The 15,815-nt window shown below is 42.9% G+C and overlaps 1 protein-coding gene across 1 annotated transcript; it reads left to right on the top strand.

The window, feature by feature from the left end:
- Nucleotides 1–5,220: 5,220 nt before the first annotated feature.
- vax1 (ventral anterior homeobox 1) lies at nucleotides 5,221–11,184 on the top strand (the record flags this gene model as incomplete). The annotated part of the gene is made up of 3 exons (XM_084460823.1): nucleotides 5,221–5,434; nucleotides 7,438–7,625; nucleotides 10,690–11,184. The coding sequence occupies 3 exons, from the start codon at nucleotides 5,221–5,223 to the stop codon at nucleotides 11,182–11,184; spliced, it is 897 nt and encodes a 298-aa protein (XP_084316949.1).
- Between the last annotated feature and the right edge of the window lie 4,631 nt (nucleotides 11,185–15,815).

Raw genomic sequence — 15,815 nt, 5'->3', positions numbered from 1 at the left:
AACACAGTAATTGCCACAGATGTAATTTGAGCAGCATATGTCCATCTGTGAATCAGCTGTGCCATTGTCAATCATAATGTATGCCTATAAAGCACAACGGTAGTGATGAAAAGCAGCATACTGGTTTTAGAAATAGATCATCTTATTTTGTCTGCTGCCGCCGAGCAACATGTCGTTTGTTGGAGCAGCGATAGATTTTGTGCTGAGTGTTTGGACCAATGGGAGGCCTGGCTTTGGAAGACTGGTGGTCTGTGTTTAACCTCATCTTAACTGTATTGCGTGATGGAGAATTACGGAGGATTGCGCCGGCTGGGATTTTCCCATCACAGTAGTTGAACAATCACTACAGAGGGACTGGCCCTAGAGTGTGTGTGATGGGAGGGTTACCTGCTGGAGATAGTCCACTCCATCTCTCTCCTTCACTCTCTCTCTCCTCCCTCTGTCTCTCTCCTTCACTCTGTCTCTCTCCTTCCTTCCATCTCTCTCCTTCCCTCTCTCTCTCCTTCCCTCTGTCTCTCTCCTTCCCTCCATCTCTCTCCTTCCCTCTGTCTCTCTCCTTCACTCTGTCTCTCTCTCCTTCCCTCCATCTCTCTCCTTCCCTCCATCTCTCTTCCCTCTGTCTCTCTTTCCTTCCCTCCATCTCTCTCCTTCCCTCTGTCTCTCTCCTTCCCTCCATCTCTCTCCTTCCCTCTCTCTCTCCTTCACTCTGTCTCTCTCCTTCCTTCCATCTCTCTCCTTCCCTCCATCTCTCTCCTTCCCTCCATCTCTCTCCTTCCCTCCATCTCTCTCCTTCCCTCCATCTCTCTCCCTCCCTCTGTCTCTCTCTTTCTCCTTCCCTCTGTCTCTCTCCTTCCCTCCATCTCTCTCCTTCCCTCCATCTCTCTCCCTCCCTCTGTCTCTCTCTTTCTCCTTCCCTCTGTCTCTCTCCTTCCTTCCATCTCTCTTCTTCCCACTGTCTCTCTCCTTCCTTCCATCTCTCCTTCCCTCCATCTCTCTCCTTCACTCTGTCTCTCTCCTTCCCTCTGTCTCTCTCGTTCCCTCACTCTCCTTTCCTCCATCTCTCTCCTTCCCCCTCTCTCTCTCCTTCCCTCCATCTCTCTCCTTCCTTCCATCTCTCTCCTTCCCCCTCTCTCTCTCCTTCCCTCCATCTCTCTCCTTCACTCTGTCTCTCTCCTTCACTCTGTCTCTCTCCTTCCCTCTGTCTCTCTTTCCTTCCCTCTGTCTCTCTCCTTCCCTCCATCTCTCTCCTTCCCTCCATCTCTCTCCTTCCTTCCATCTCTCTCCTTCCCTCCATCTCTCTCCTTCACTCTGTCTCTCTCCTTCCCTGTCTCTCTCCTTCCCTCTGTCTCTCTCCTTCCCTCCATCTCTCTCCTTCCCTCTGTCTCTCTCCTTCCCTCCATCTCTCTCCTTCCCTCTGTCTCTCTCCTTCCCTCCATCTCTCTCCTTCCCTCTGTCTCTCTCCTTCCCTCCATCTCTCTCCTTCCCTCTGTCTCTCTCCTTCCCTCCATCTCTCTCCTTCCTTCCATCTCTCTCCTTCCCTCCATCTCTCTCCCTCCATCTCTCTCCTTCCCTCCATCTCTCTCCTTCCCTCTGTCTCTCTCCTTCCCTCCATCTCTCTCCTTCCCTCTGTCTCTCTCCTTCCCTCCATCTCTCTTTCCCTCCATCTCTCCTTCCCTCCATCTTTCTCTCCTTCCCTCCATCTCTCTCCTTCCCCCCATCTCTCTCCTTCCCCCTGTCTCTCTCTCATTCCCTCCATCTCTCTCCTTCCCCCTGTCTCTCTCTCATTCCCTCTGTCTCTCTCTCTTTCCCTCTCTGTTCTTCCCTCCATCTCTCTCCTTCCCTGTCTCTTTTTTTACTCCCTCTCTTTCCCTCACTCTCTCTTCAAAATTGTATATTATTTTTTATATCGCAATATCTTGTGAGTGGCAAGCCCTTATGAATACCAGGCCTGCCTTTACCTCACCAGTAAAGGAATCATCATGCAAATATGCGACACATGCTCATAGTCATCTCTTTTGTGACGGTTATAATTTGACCATCTTTGAAATACCTTGAACCCCCGCCCACTGTATGACAACCACCAGTGTGTGCTTGAAATAATCTTGAGAGCGTAGAATATGTTGTATTCAAATTGAAGTATCTAGCTCGCTAGTTAGATGGCCATTTTGAACTCTGTCCACAAAACATAGCTGCTAAGAATGCATCAATTGTGTTTACAGGAGATCTCCACTCTTCCTGCTTTGATTGGTGGACACAATAAAATGTCCGCTATCACACTGCAGAATAACACTAGAACACAATCACACTGCGGAACGAGGGTTGTAGTTGTGGACGTGTCCTGTTCCCTACAATCATGTTGACTCTGATGGTGATCATGTGACCAGAATATTTATGATATTATTGGTCTCTGCTTCCTTGCTTCGTTAGTAGGTACTTTATTAATCCCTGAGGGAAAACGACTGAGATTAAAACTCAGTTGTCTGTTATTTGGTTTGTGTCTGTGTACGTGGTTGTGTGTGTGTGTGTGTGTGTGTGTGTGTGCTTGCTTGCCTTGGACGTGGATATGGGTAAGTGCTTTTAAGGTGAACTGAATGAGTGGGACAAGACTAGGCCTGTTCACACCACAGTACAATTACCCAGGAACTAGGAACCTTTGGGGTACTAGCTGTGAACTTATTAGGTGCTTTCGGACCAAATAGTTCTAGGGACTGGGGAACTCGGAACTCTAGTTTTAGTTTTAAATTTTTCTGTTTGCTTTCGCACCGCCAATAGGAACGTTACGCCAACGTCATCTGACGTCATCTGACATTTGAACATCTGCGCGCGACACCTCACTTCTGTGCGACGACAACATGGAGGTCGCTGTTCTGGGAGCTTTGTGCTTGTCGCTAGTCGTGGGTCTAGTAGCAAAAAACAATCGTAACAATTATGTCGTTTCAGGACGAAGAGGACAGGGAAGTGATGTCACACAGGAAGAGTTTGTAGTTTTAACAGACTGATCTATGAGAACGAACTACAAAGTTAGAACAACAGTCAAGTAGGAAAACACTTTGGTGAGGCTTGAATTTAGTTCACACAAGCTGCTCCTCTTGTGATGTTGCTCCTCTTGCTCTTTGCTGAGTGGTATAAACAATATAAACACTTGTTTTGTCGGAAGAAGATCGCAGATCGAACTAAACAGAGGACTGATTTGTAACAAGGCTATAGGAAGCTTTTGACAAACCATATGTGTATATAGTAGCCTATGCAATGTCGTTTTTGTAGTTTACTACGGAAATACTTAGGAGAAAGGCACCATTCTGAATAATCTATTCAACACATTTCTTTTCAAATCCTTAAAATGTGTATTTCTGTCGATCGTCAATATAACGAATGCGTTTAGAACATTTACCGCAGTGTGCAATATCACCACAGATCTACACGTTGCGATTCAAGATGTTTGCTCAAGACCCAAGACATTGTTGAGCGCCGAGAGGCGTCGACGCCGTATCCGCAGCCCGTTTCCCAGGCTGGGGGGCTCCTCGACACAGCTTGAGAAGCTCGGGTCCACTTCACCAGTCTTTTTACCTCCCTCGAGAACCAACTACCCTCCCCCCCCCCTTCCCACACACTTAGTGAATAAAGTTAGTGCAACGTGGGGCTTTTAAACCCACCCCGAGACCGCTGCCAGGCAGCCACACTCGCAGGATTGTTTGTTAATAGTCCAATTAGATAATTGCCATCTTTCACTCTTTTTCCTCTCTGTTTCCCATAAAGGAGTGAATGGGGCCTTGCGAGGGAGGCAGGCTCAAGGAGGCTTCTGGGCCGGCGAGGTGACCAGGAGGGCCGGGGGGAATGCTCTTCGCACAAGGCCACCGGTTTGAATTGAATCATTGTAGCCTGATCAATGGTCTTATTGGATTACTAGCCACCGCTGGGGCTTGAGATATTGTTGCGCCGACAATGAAAATAGCCAAGTTGGTGGGTGGGGTGTACGCGGGAGGAGGGAGGGGTGTGTGTGTGTGTGTGTGTGTGAGAGAGGGAGGGAGAGAGAGGGAGACGGAGAAAGTGCAGGGACTAATGACAAGTTTTGTCCCCTTTCTTGCGGTTGTCAGATGTGCAGGTTAAGATTGCGAGCGCCGCAGGCTGGCTCTGTGCCGGGGGTGTGTGAATAGTGGGGATGCTCCTCTAATGGCCGGCGCCTCTCCGGGTTGCTCGTTGTAGCCGTCGTTAGCGGTAACAGGTGACTTGGGACGACGCGGGAAACTTTAACGCAGTTCCTGTCGAGAAGAGGCGAGTTTTTTTCTTAGTGAATCGGGCGTTATTGCTGGCACTCCAAATTCCGACCAGGTGGATTATTTTTGTCTTTTTAAAAATATCTTCTCTCTCTCTGCATCTGTCCCATATTCTCTCACACTCTCTTTCTCTCTACCTCTGTCTCTCTCTCTCTCTCTCTCCCCCCACTTGCTGATGTTAGCACTGTAGCAGTGAGAGTGTAGAGGACTGGTGATTGGTGAAAACCCAAACGTCAACGTGGTTAAAGTTATCCGTCGTGGCCGGGGGGACCAGGGTCTAGCGTGAAAAGTAGGGGGAGAAAATGGCTGACCATGTCCTTTGGAAGGAAGAATGAGAAAGAAAGAAGTTTTTCTGCTCTGAAAGTGTTGTATCACTGTGATTGTGTGTGTGTTTGTGTGTGTGTGTGTGTGTGTGTGTGTGTGTGTGAGAGTTCAGTTCAGGGAGGCTTTTTTTGAGACCAATCATTTGTCTTGATTCCCCGTGCTGAGAGCTAGCAGGCAGAGGGGACGGCGTGAGCGGACCCATCCCTCAAGACCTGATCGGTTTCCCCCCCAAAACTATTTAGTGTATTCATGAGGAGGCGCAAACGTGGAGGCTGCGCGAATCACCGTAATCAATTGAAACGGCGAGCGTGCGTCCGTCCCGCGATTATTCGGGGATCATCTATCAGGCGGATGCGTGTGTAGGAAGACGAGGGGCATTAGACCACTGTTGCGCTTCGCCAAGAGGTCCATGATCATTGGGCAAGTGAGGCTCGACAACCATAATAGGAAGTCTTGGTCGGGTGAGGCGAGTGAACATTAGGTAGCTGACTGGGGTCTAAAAAGGTGTTTTGAAACAAAACGCCGCCGTTGAGATAACCCAAGGTGCGATACTTGCGTTTTTTTAACACCTGACCAAGAAAAAAAGAGAAGGAGAAAGAGAGAAGGAGAGGGAGAAGTGAGTATGGAAGTCAGGTACAACAAAGAGACAGACGCGGGGATGTTGCTCCTGAAGAGCGGACTTAAGGAGGGGAAAGAGGACCCCCAAGGAAGTCTGTCCAAGGCGTTCCTGAAGGGGCAGCAGGAGACGCTGTCCCCGGCCGGGCCGGGGGACGGCTGTGAGAAGACGCGGGCGAGCGGCGGGGACCCCGACTACTGCCGGAGGATACTGGTGCGAGGTGAGGGGCGCATCGCGCTCGCGTCCGTTTCCGGGGCCCCGCTCGTGCGATGACTTTTGACCGGATATCTGTATGAACACATACGATATGAATAATCAATAATTTGTAAATAATTTGCGGTGGTGGAGTCGCTTCTGTAAAAGTAAATACTTTTAGAGAAGCATATAAACAGGCATTTTTATGTGATTTGACATTTAGAATTAAAGCTACTTTACAGTCTTACATCATGTAGATTTTTATAAATCTAAGCAATCAAGATGGCCATCCACATTTTGGTATTGTATTCTTACTTTTATATTTTTTGTTTAAATGACTTAGAGAGAAACCTCACGTAAAATCCTCACAGAACGACCTGATTAATCAGTTTAGTTGGGTCTCTGGTCCGAGGTTGTCTGTGTGCGTTAGTCTCCATGGAAGCTTCCGGGGCTTTCCAAGGTGAGAGTTCAACAAATGCCAAATAAATAAAAAAAAGAAAACATTCTCATTAACACTTTAATTGCATAGTTGATCATTTTGTTCGATATTCAACCCACAAAAATAGTATTTTCTTAAATGAATCTTGCCCTCCGATTTTTTTTTCCTTATTGAAATTATATACAGTGATCTGTTGTCATGCAACAGTACTGTGTACAGTATTTGATGAAATGTGAAATTGTTTTTGATTTGTTTTGTTCTATTTAATTTTCTACAAGAAAACACATGGTTTAAAAAAACAACATTCACATTACTGGACTATTAATATTAGTAATAGTTAATATTATTATTCTTTTACATTAGACTATAAGTAATTTACCCCATTTAGACAGAATCTTTGAATCAGAAATGTCAATGGGTGTACAGTATAATATTGCAATGTTGTGCTCAAATATTCAATATTATATATGATTGAAATGACATATGACACAATTATTTGATATAAGATGTGTAGTTATGAAAATAGTTAATTGTAATGCTGTCTTACTGCTGGAGGTTTTAGTTTTTAGACTTTTTATTGTGATTTATATTGTATTCTTATTGTATTTGTACAGCACTTTGGTAAACATGAGTTGTTTTTAAATGTGATTTAGAAATACATTGGATTTAATTTGATTACTCAGTACAATTGGCCACAAGGGAAATTTATAGCAAATGAGCACACTTTAATTATTTAACTTGCAGATTTTCTGAAATCATGGCTGTATAACATCACTAACTGAACACTGATTTCAAACATTTTAAAGATGGTTTTATGTTTAAGAACAGCTAGATACTGATTCATTATAATTGCAAAAGAAAAGCATTCTTGGCATCATATTAGATGAGGAACAATACTTTAATTACACCTCAAATGTGTTATGACTATTTCTACCAGATGTACGCTTTTGATTTCATGTGATGTTGATAGAGCATGATGATGAGTAGTGATAAAAGCATATAAGTAAAGGGGAAATAAAATAAAAAATAATCTAAAATAAACTTATTTTAAAATAAGTTAAATTAATTTTAAATTTAGTTTTGAACTGCTGTTTCGAACAACTTTGTGAACTTGCTGAGTTTCAGGTCATTCCTAAACGTTATTTTGATCTGCTTTGATGAGGTTGATGTTGACCATAAAACTAAATACTTTGGTTCATTTCTAATTACAAAGAGTAATGCATATAACCGTTAACGTGTTTAAATTCTTAGTATCATTGTAGGTGACTCATATTTAAAAGTATTATTTGATTGATGGTATTTGCACAAATGGGGTTATGATAAAACGTTTGATCACGCAATGCCATTTTGTTGCGTTGCCGTGTTGCTGGTTTCTATAACCACACAACCAGAGGTTACCAGGGCCTCTGTCTCTGTGTAAAACCATGATGACAAGTCAACCATCCTTCCATCATAGCTATTATTTGATTGAATGAGCACTTAATATGGAGGATAACTTTGATATTTTTCAGTTATGGAAGTGATAAATATTTCCAATCTTAGTATTGTGTAAATCTTTTAACACAATGTGTTCTTGTTCTTTGTGTCAGATGCTAAAGGCTCCATCCGGGAGATCATCCTACCCAAGGGCCTGGATCTGGACCGGCCCAAACGGACCCGGACCTCGTTCACGGCCGAGCAGCTGTACCGGCTGGAGATGGAGTTCCAGAGGTGCCAGTATGTGGTTGGGCGGGAACGCACAGAACTGGCCCGCCAGCTCAACCTGTCGGAGACCCAGGTAAACTCCCCTATCAATACATCTGCCTGGGTCATTATCCAGTATTATTTGATCCAACGAGGTGGATCAAAAGGATCAGTGTCATACTTAATTTGATGTTTTTTTTGTAGGCTGATAATATATGTGAATTTCATATTACAAATGTGGAAGATATGTGGAATTGATTTTGACTGGAAAAAAAATGCACAATTAATTCAAGGATGGCATGGAATTAGTTATATCTTGGATCACATAGAATTAGTTATATAATAGTTTCTTACGATATATTTTATTATGTGGTGCTGCATTGTGTTACTATTTGCTTTCTATATTGACCATGTTAATTGGTTTTGGGGTCGAAATGTATCATTTCGGTAATTTAGAAAGAAGATTGAATTGAACCGCAACTCACAAAAAACAATGAGTGCATACAGTAGCATTTTAGTAGCATGTAGGTTTGGATCATATAGGCTACAAACTAAGATTCCTTTAGATTATTTGAAAATCATCTTAATATATTCCATAATTGTGAAATTCTGAAGTTCAATTTCTCAATGGAAAAAAAAAAAATCATAGTCCCGCAGTCCTTGTGGACGATAAAGAAAAGCTCACGCCGAAATGTGGGTTCAGCGAAAGGTCACGCTACGCTCACCGTGAAAGGTCAAGCTACGCTCACCGTGAAAGGTCACGCTACGCTCACTGCGGGTGAACGACGCACTTGTCTGCTCAGTCTGGAAACTTAGTCACACTTCACTGTATTCATTTTCACTTTGGGTTAATCCTTCTCTCGGCCTCAAAGCCCGGGCAGATAGATTAGCAGCAGGATTTGTTTATTTATTTAGTTAGTCTTGCAAGCTGCTGTAGCTACCGCCACAGTCAAGCACTTTGGCCTTGTGTACAGTACACGTTTGTAGTGTCATTAATGTTCCAGTGAGATTAAACAAGCTCGTCTTTGGACAGCAGTCAGGGGTCAGGGGTCGCAGCACAGGGGCCCACATACCTCACACATCAGGAACCCACGTATCTCACACACATTTGATCAGGAAACAGCGATGAAACATCAGTCAAAAGTTAGTTTATTACGTACAATATGATTTATTAGAAAACTCTAATTAGGATTGCGTCCCTCTGGAACCCAAAACATATGGCTTTTATTTGTTTACAATATTCACAAACAAGTTGAACATTATTTGCGGGTTTTAAAGAATATAATGATGTGTAGCCTTCAGTCTTGGGTACCCATTCATGGAGGACAATGCAGTTTGGATTTTTTTTAATGTCCTTTCACATGCAATATTGAATGTTGCATGCAGCCGTACTCCTTAATTACATTGAATCTTGGAAAGTGTCCTACATGCCTTGATGAAGTGGCTTCTAATGACAGCATCATGTTGTTCGGGGACACTCCTGGGGTGTGACATTAAGAAATGACAGCCATTTGCGGAGGCGTGCGCCGCTTATCGCCTTGTTTGGGGTTTTAGCTACAGAACATCTTTTCACAACATATAAAGCAGCTCATATTATTAAAGGCGACACATGTTTATAAGTCAATGTTAAAAATTGTGGTTAATGTACATTTCCTTGCTTGTTAATTTCTCTCCACATTGAAAGCAGCAAAAAAAAACGTATAACAAAGAGATTTCGGCTTCCTCAATTTCAAATAGTTTTGCTATTGACTGACTCGTATAAATGAATCGAGCTGCTGATTAAAAGGAAGATGTTATGGGTAGTATCACGAATAACAAGGATGAAACTATATTAAGGTGTGATTGAGGTAGCTACCGTGCTGAAATACAAGCCCACTACTGATTGGGCAACATTCCCCCTAATCATGGGTCGTATGAAGCCAATCAGGTATGATTGCCAAAGACGTGTTAGAGATGAAAAATATGTGAAATAAACAGCGACAAATCGAATGCCCTATTACCATTTGATACGTAATGAAAATTGGCAATTTGAAATTTGCATATTGTGAATAGCCTGCGTCTATTTTGACAGCTCACTGATTTTCTTTATCACGTGAAATTAAAATCCTTACATTCTTTGGCGGTAATTAAGCGAGTGTCTTTTGGGAGCACACGCGTGTTCCTGAAGTCACAGGGAGGGGGCGTGGTGTTGAGCTTCTGTTGGGATCCCATGGCCCTTGTTTCTGTGTGTACACAATAACACACACATACACGTACTTTTCTATAAAAGGTTACAGGTTACATTCAAAGCAAAAACTAGCCCACGATATATTGTCTGTACGTTTCAATTTTTTTCTCAAATAAATTTGAGAAATCAAACTGAACTGATACAGTAGCTATTTTTACAGTAACAAGATGCCTGAATGGCTTTTATAGTTATGCCGATCTCCTCATAGTCTAATTCTGGACCAGGCTACATTAATAAAAAAAAAAAGGTAGTATTTGTGAGTACAGTATAGTAGTTTGTATGCACAAGCATTTGCTCAGGTGTGTATAATTTTATACATTCATACAACATCATAGGGAGCATGTTTAAAGCAGTACGGTAGTAAAGCTCTTTTTCTCAGGGTTCAATAAATTCACTGCAGTTTGTCTGTCAGACTGCTACGACTAAATGTTATAGGTCGATGTTTTCAGTTAGATGAAGAGTAATGTCTTTGTGTGTGTGTGTGTGTGTGCGTGTGTGCGTGTGGGGGGGTGCGTGCATATCCAACGTGTGAACGTGTGTACGTGTGTGTGTGCGTGTGTGTGCATGTGTGTTTGCGCTCAACAGCCTGTAAACACACTGACGCTGTGTAAACATAGTAATGGTGATTTAATTGAATTCCTGCATCTGCGAAGGTACAATCATCACCATGAACTGTGAAGATTATTATTACCATCTCAATTAATGTTGTTGTTGTTGTTATGTTTACTCCTGTGGCCAGATGAACATGATTATTCACAACAAAGTCATGGTCTATACAGTAGCAGATACAGACGCATTATGTATTGGAAGATTTAATTGGAAGAAAATGAATCTATATTTAAAATGATGCACTGTGAGGTTTTGTTGATATTATTCAGAGTTGATGTTCTGGTTGTTGACTGTGTGTGTTGTTGTTGTTGACCCGCGGCAGGTGAAGGTTTGGTTCCAGAACCGGCGCACCAAGCAGAAGAAGGACCAGGGGAAGGACTCGGAGCTTCGCTCCGTGGTGTCGGAGACGGCCGCCACCTGCAGCGTCCTGCGGCTTCTGGAGCAGGGCCGCCTCCTCACGCCGCCCCGGCTGCCCGGCCTGATGCCCCACTGCGGCTCCGCCCTGCGCGGACCCTCCCTGGGCCTCGGCGGGGGGGTGGGCGGCTCGGGGACGGGCAGCGGCAGCCCCCCTCTGCCGGCGGGGACCGGGGGGGCGGCGAGCATGCAGAGCTCGCCGCCGACACACGGACTGTTCAGCTTCCCCATGCCCTCCCTGCTGGGCAGCGTGGCCACGCGCATCTCGTCCGCCCCGTTGACCGTAGCCGGCTCGCTGGCCGGGAACCTCCAGGAACTCTCGGCCCGCTACCTGAGCTCGTCCGCTTTCGAACCTTACTCACGGACCAATGGCAAAGAAATGGACAAGAAAGTTCTGGAATGATTTTTTTTTTTTCCTAATCTGAAAATATGTTTATTTTTTATTTTTTATCGGGTGTATTCCTGCTTTTTGTCTGCTCTGTTCTGTCCGGGTTGTCTTGTAGATGTCGTCCGTGTGAATCAGCTGGAATCTGACAGGAAGAAAACAAAGACACACATGCTAATTTTTTTTACAATTAATTTTAAAAATTTTGCACTAAATCCAAGTTTCATCTCCCAGTTTTGGATTTCAATACAAAAGCTCGGAGATGTACATTTCCCCAAAGTTATCCATTTTCAGACACGTTATTTCAATATCTAGCCTAATTTTTATAGCCATCACAAAAGGTCTGGTTTATTTTTAACGCAGCACATAGGTTAGTTGGGCAAGGATGTAACGTGAAGGTGCCCTTTTTGGATTTTGTGTTATATTTACGGCATTACAAGCTTTGAAGCCCCAATCAAACTTTAATTTATGATGAAATGTCAAAGGACTTTTAATCCACACGCAGACTCGTATGTCATATGTAATGAGGAACAACCATCTAACCTGTGAACGCAATTGACATACTGTACACAGATGTTTTGCAATATTAAGGTACAACAGAAGTCTTTTTATAAAAGTTTGTATTTGTTTTTATGTTTGCGCCAAAACAGACTTAAGAAAAATGTTGTCATACAGTGTGATAATTCAATTGTTGTGTGTTGATTGTTTTCTGAATGGGTTTTGTGAGGGTTTTCCCCGATATGATTTTTAACAGTCGAAGGTTTGTGACATTCATATCTTAAAGATGCAGTATTCCACTTTAATGTGTGATTTTTGTACCAGAGTGGTAATTCAGATTTTAATGTGTACCTGTAGGTAACAGACAGAGATCTGAAGACGTAGGGTTGTGCGGAGAGAGGATGACAGAGTTCTCTGGAAGCTTCTGAAACTCATTATGCTGCTCACAGGATACACAGACAGTGTAGCTTGATACTGACTTTCAAGAACATTGATTGAAACAGACTTAGCATCCTTTAAGACGATATAATAAACTTTCGCACGCGAAATGTTCTAAGATCCGCAGACGTTGTGAAAAGCTTAGATGCGTAAGGGTAACTGCGTGGAATTATTGTAAAGGAAAAGCAATTGAGAAATGTACCTAAAATTGTTATTTTATTGTAAATTATTCACGTCTGTAATTAATAGATTAGTATATCTGCAAAATGATGAATGTAATCGTGTGTGTGTGTGTATGTGTGTGGGGGTTGGGGGGTGATAAACCAATCATAGCTCTTTTGGTGCTGTTGTTGTGAAATATCTTGAACTTTGTGAAACGTACGGCATGAATGTGGATATATATTATATATATATATGGCTACAATCAAAGCCAAGTGTGTTTTATTAAATTTCTTTGATACATGTTTCCATGGTTATGGTCCAGTTATGATAAAATCTACCACTGTCATACCTTTTGTTGTCAATGTCCTGAAGTGCACTTAATTGAATTAGTCATATTTGATTAAATTAAGGTGATGTGGAGAATATAGATGAACTCCATCTTAATCTTTATAGTGCATATTGACTATTTGATATACAAACTGCAACTCTAAATCAACAGTGGAGTGTCACATACCAATGCATATACAGTACGGTAGTAGCTCAAGGGGAGAACAATATGAATCTAGGACTGTGATCAATATTACAGTAGATCTGCAATTGTGATCACCAGAAACTTTTACCTTCTTACTAATTATAGTATGATACTAGTTTTAAGTGCATATGTGTTAGCACAGAGTAAGGGCGGATCTGTGCGTATGATTCTATGACCTAGTTTTGCTGTTACTTTTGTGAGGAAAATCTATTTTTCTTATCTCAAAAAACCGATAACACATTTTTAAAAGAGCGTGAATAGTGATGACTAGCGTGAGAGAAATGAAGCAACATTGATAATACGGTGTTCGTTTTTTGTAAACTTGGTACAAGCTGGGCTTGGTTAAAAATGACAATTGTGGAGAGTGTTATTGAACTGTCAAAATGGCCGCTGGAAAAACTTTGTTTCTGGGGGCGAAGCTGTGCAGCAAAAAGGTGCTTTTGCAGTCTCTGTCTTCAAGAACACTTGGGGGGCTTTTTCAATAGCACTTTCTTCTATGGAGCAGAAAAAAATCTTACTCCGGCCAATGAAAAGACTTGAGTTTAACCATCCAAAACAACACGCAGACACAAGGAGGGAGCTGTCCTTAGAGAAGCCCGCGGGAAAACCCCCCAAAAATGTGTGAACTACAAATGTAAAAGGGCACTAATGGGAGAATTTGCTGCGAGGGTAAATCAGTTAAAGAAAAAAATGCATATAGTAAAGCAGGTGACCACATAAAAATCTCAGATGGGTACTTGTAAACGTGTGTGCCAAATTGTGTGAATATGTGGTTTATGGCTTGAATGTTATTACCAAGTGTTATCCCCCGCCAAGCTACATCATGTACTTCCAATCGCAATTGGATTTGACTGTTTGTGAGAAATTCGTATTCTCTGCCAGGGTGTGTCCCAGCGTGTCTCTGGCATGTCGGAGATCTGTTGAGGCTTCATCGCTGTCACAATCCCCCAAGGACAAAGGTTCCACACACTCAGTTTCTCTGAATCCTGCATCAACCGCACTCTCCAGAGAAGGAGATTTTCAGACAAAAAAACTGGAACTGGCTGAATATTACAGTATGGAAAGAAATATAATGTATATATCAGTGTTAGGGCCATTATGACTGAATACTTTATGATCAGGATGCCTCAAGGCTTCCTCAGGAAGTACTTTCCCCGTTGGGTCTGTATTCACATCCACTGATGGTATTGAATTAAAATGGGAGCTATCTTTAACAATAACAATTAACAATATAATTTGACACTCTATTGATAGACACAGACTCATAACTGCTTGATGAGTCTCTGTTACAGTGCCTTACTTAATCTGCACGAGCATATTGAAGTCATAATAAATTCAGTTTAAAGGAATAGTTTGGTATTTAGCGTCACAAGCCCTGTTATAAGGTTATTTACAATCGTACAGCGTATTAAAATGTTGACTTTGCAACTCGAGATATTAGTGCTAGAAACCCATCCACTAACCATATAATAGTTCTCAATGGGCATATATATTCCCATAGAGCTCCATTGTGTACTTTTGCTGTGACGTGAGCAATGAACACTAACTCAAGAGTGCAAAGTCTGTCAAAATCTGTATATAGATTGTCGTATACGATGGTATGATGCTAGATACCGAACTAGTCCTTTAAGTCCCAGGTCCCATTCCATCTTCTGCTTTTCCTCTGAGTGACGCTCTTTGAATACGAGGATGATTCAGTGGCATTGGGGAAACCGAAGGTCTTTTGTCCGTGGGCAGTGCGAGCGTGGGCTGAGAATCTTACTTTCCCTACCATGTCTTGGGAATCTCCCTGGAGAAAAAAAACACCCCCCCTCCCCGTCCTATTCTCTCTCCTCACCCGAAGTCCAATTAGACAGAAGGTCGGGGAGGTTTTGTGAGTGGGGGGGGGGGGTTAGGGGGGTGGGGGTGGAGTTGTCGGGGGGCTGTCACAGCTCGAGACCACCAACACATTTCTCCCATCACATGACCCTGTCTATAAACCGGGGCCTTGGTTGGAGCGGGACAAATGAAAAGCATTCTGTCCGTTTTTTTGTCTGTTTTTGTTTGCCCGTGTGCACTGTGACGACAACATAAATAGGCCTTCACAAAAAAGCAGACAGTTTGGTGCCGCCCGTGCAACCCCCGCTCCCTGCACCATATCCACAGGGTCTCCAAAATGTCTCCCCACACTGTTATAGGCTTGCTAACCTCCCAACAGCCTTGTAACATGCCCGAATAATTAATCCAATTAACCAATTAAAGGATTGAAAAGGGGGAAACGGGGAAAAGGGAAACCCAAAGTGAATCACCTCCCGTGTGTCGACACTATGGGACTGCTGTGAAGAGTAGCATCTAGTGTTTACATGCGCCAGGACACACCGCGCAGATGTACAACCTCGTTACTCTCTTCACCTCGTCGTCTAGGATGACACTCGGTCTGGAGTGAGGCTTTAAAACGGTCACGCCGATGAGATCGGCAGGTGTACGGGGGCCCGGGATAACTTGAGACAAAGATGGGACGACCTGGCGATGATAACACCTTCATGCGTAATCTGAAATCATAAATAACCAGCCCTTGGTCTAGATAGCATTCACTTTACTGAGTGTGTGAAACTAAATATGAGAAGAAGAGACTAATTCTGTGTTAATGCTGATTGTCCTTGAAGCATAAAAGGAGTACACTCTTTGTGTTGGAGTACGTAATATGAAAGCATTGTCAGGGACTCAAAATAATTGAATCTAGAAAGATTTTAACTGAAACAGCGGTTCTCAAAAAGATAATTCCCTTTGCAATTGAACAAGTACATAAAGTAACGTATTATCAGAAGAGAGTTATCAGAATTTCTAGGACTAATGCTAGCCTTTTGTAAGAATCCAGATGACAATGGTAGTGAATGCAACTGCCACCAAATGTACAATGGGCTCACCTAGATACACAGCTCAACAAAACAGTCAAAAACCTCACCACACTGTTCACATGCACAATATGAATACTGCTGGTGCGCTGTTGCTTAGATGGGCAGTAATGAAGTGTTTGTGT

The sequence above is a fragment of the Borostomias antarcticus genome (assembly GCF_949987555.1).
Source record: "Borostomias antarcticus genome assembly, chromosome: 34".
Classification (NCBI taxonomy): domain Eukaryota; kingdom Metazoa; phylum Chordata; class Actinopteri; order Stomiiformes; family Stomiidae; genus Borostomias; species Borostomias antarcticus.
This window is presented reverse-complemented; position numbering and strand designations above follow the sequence as displayed.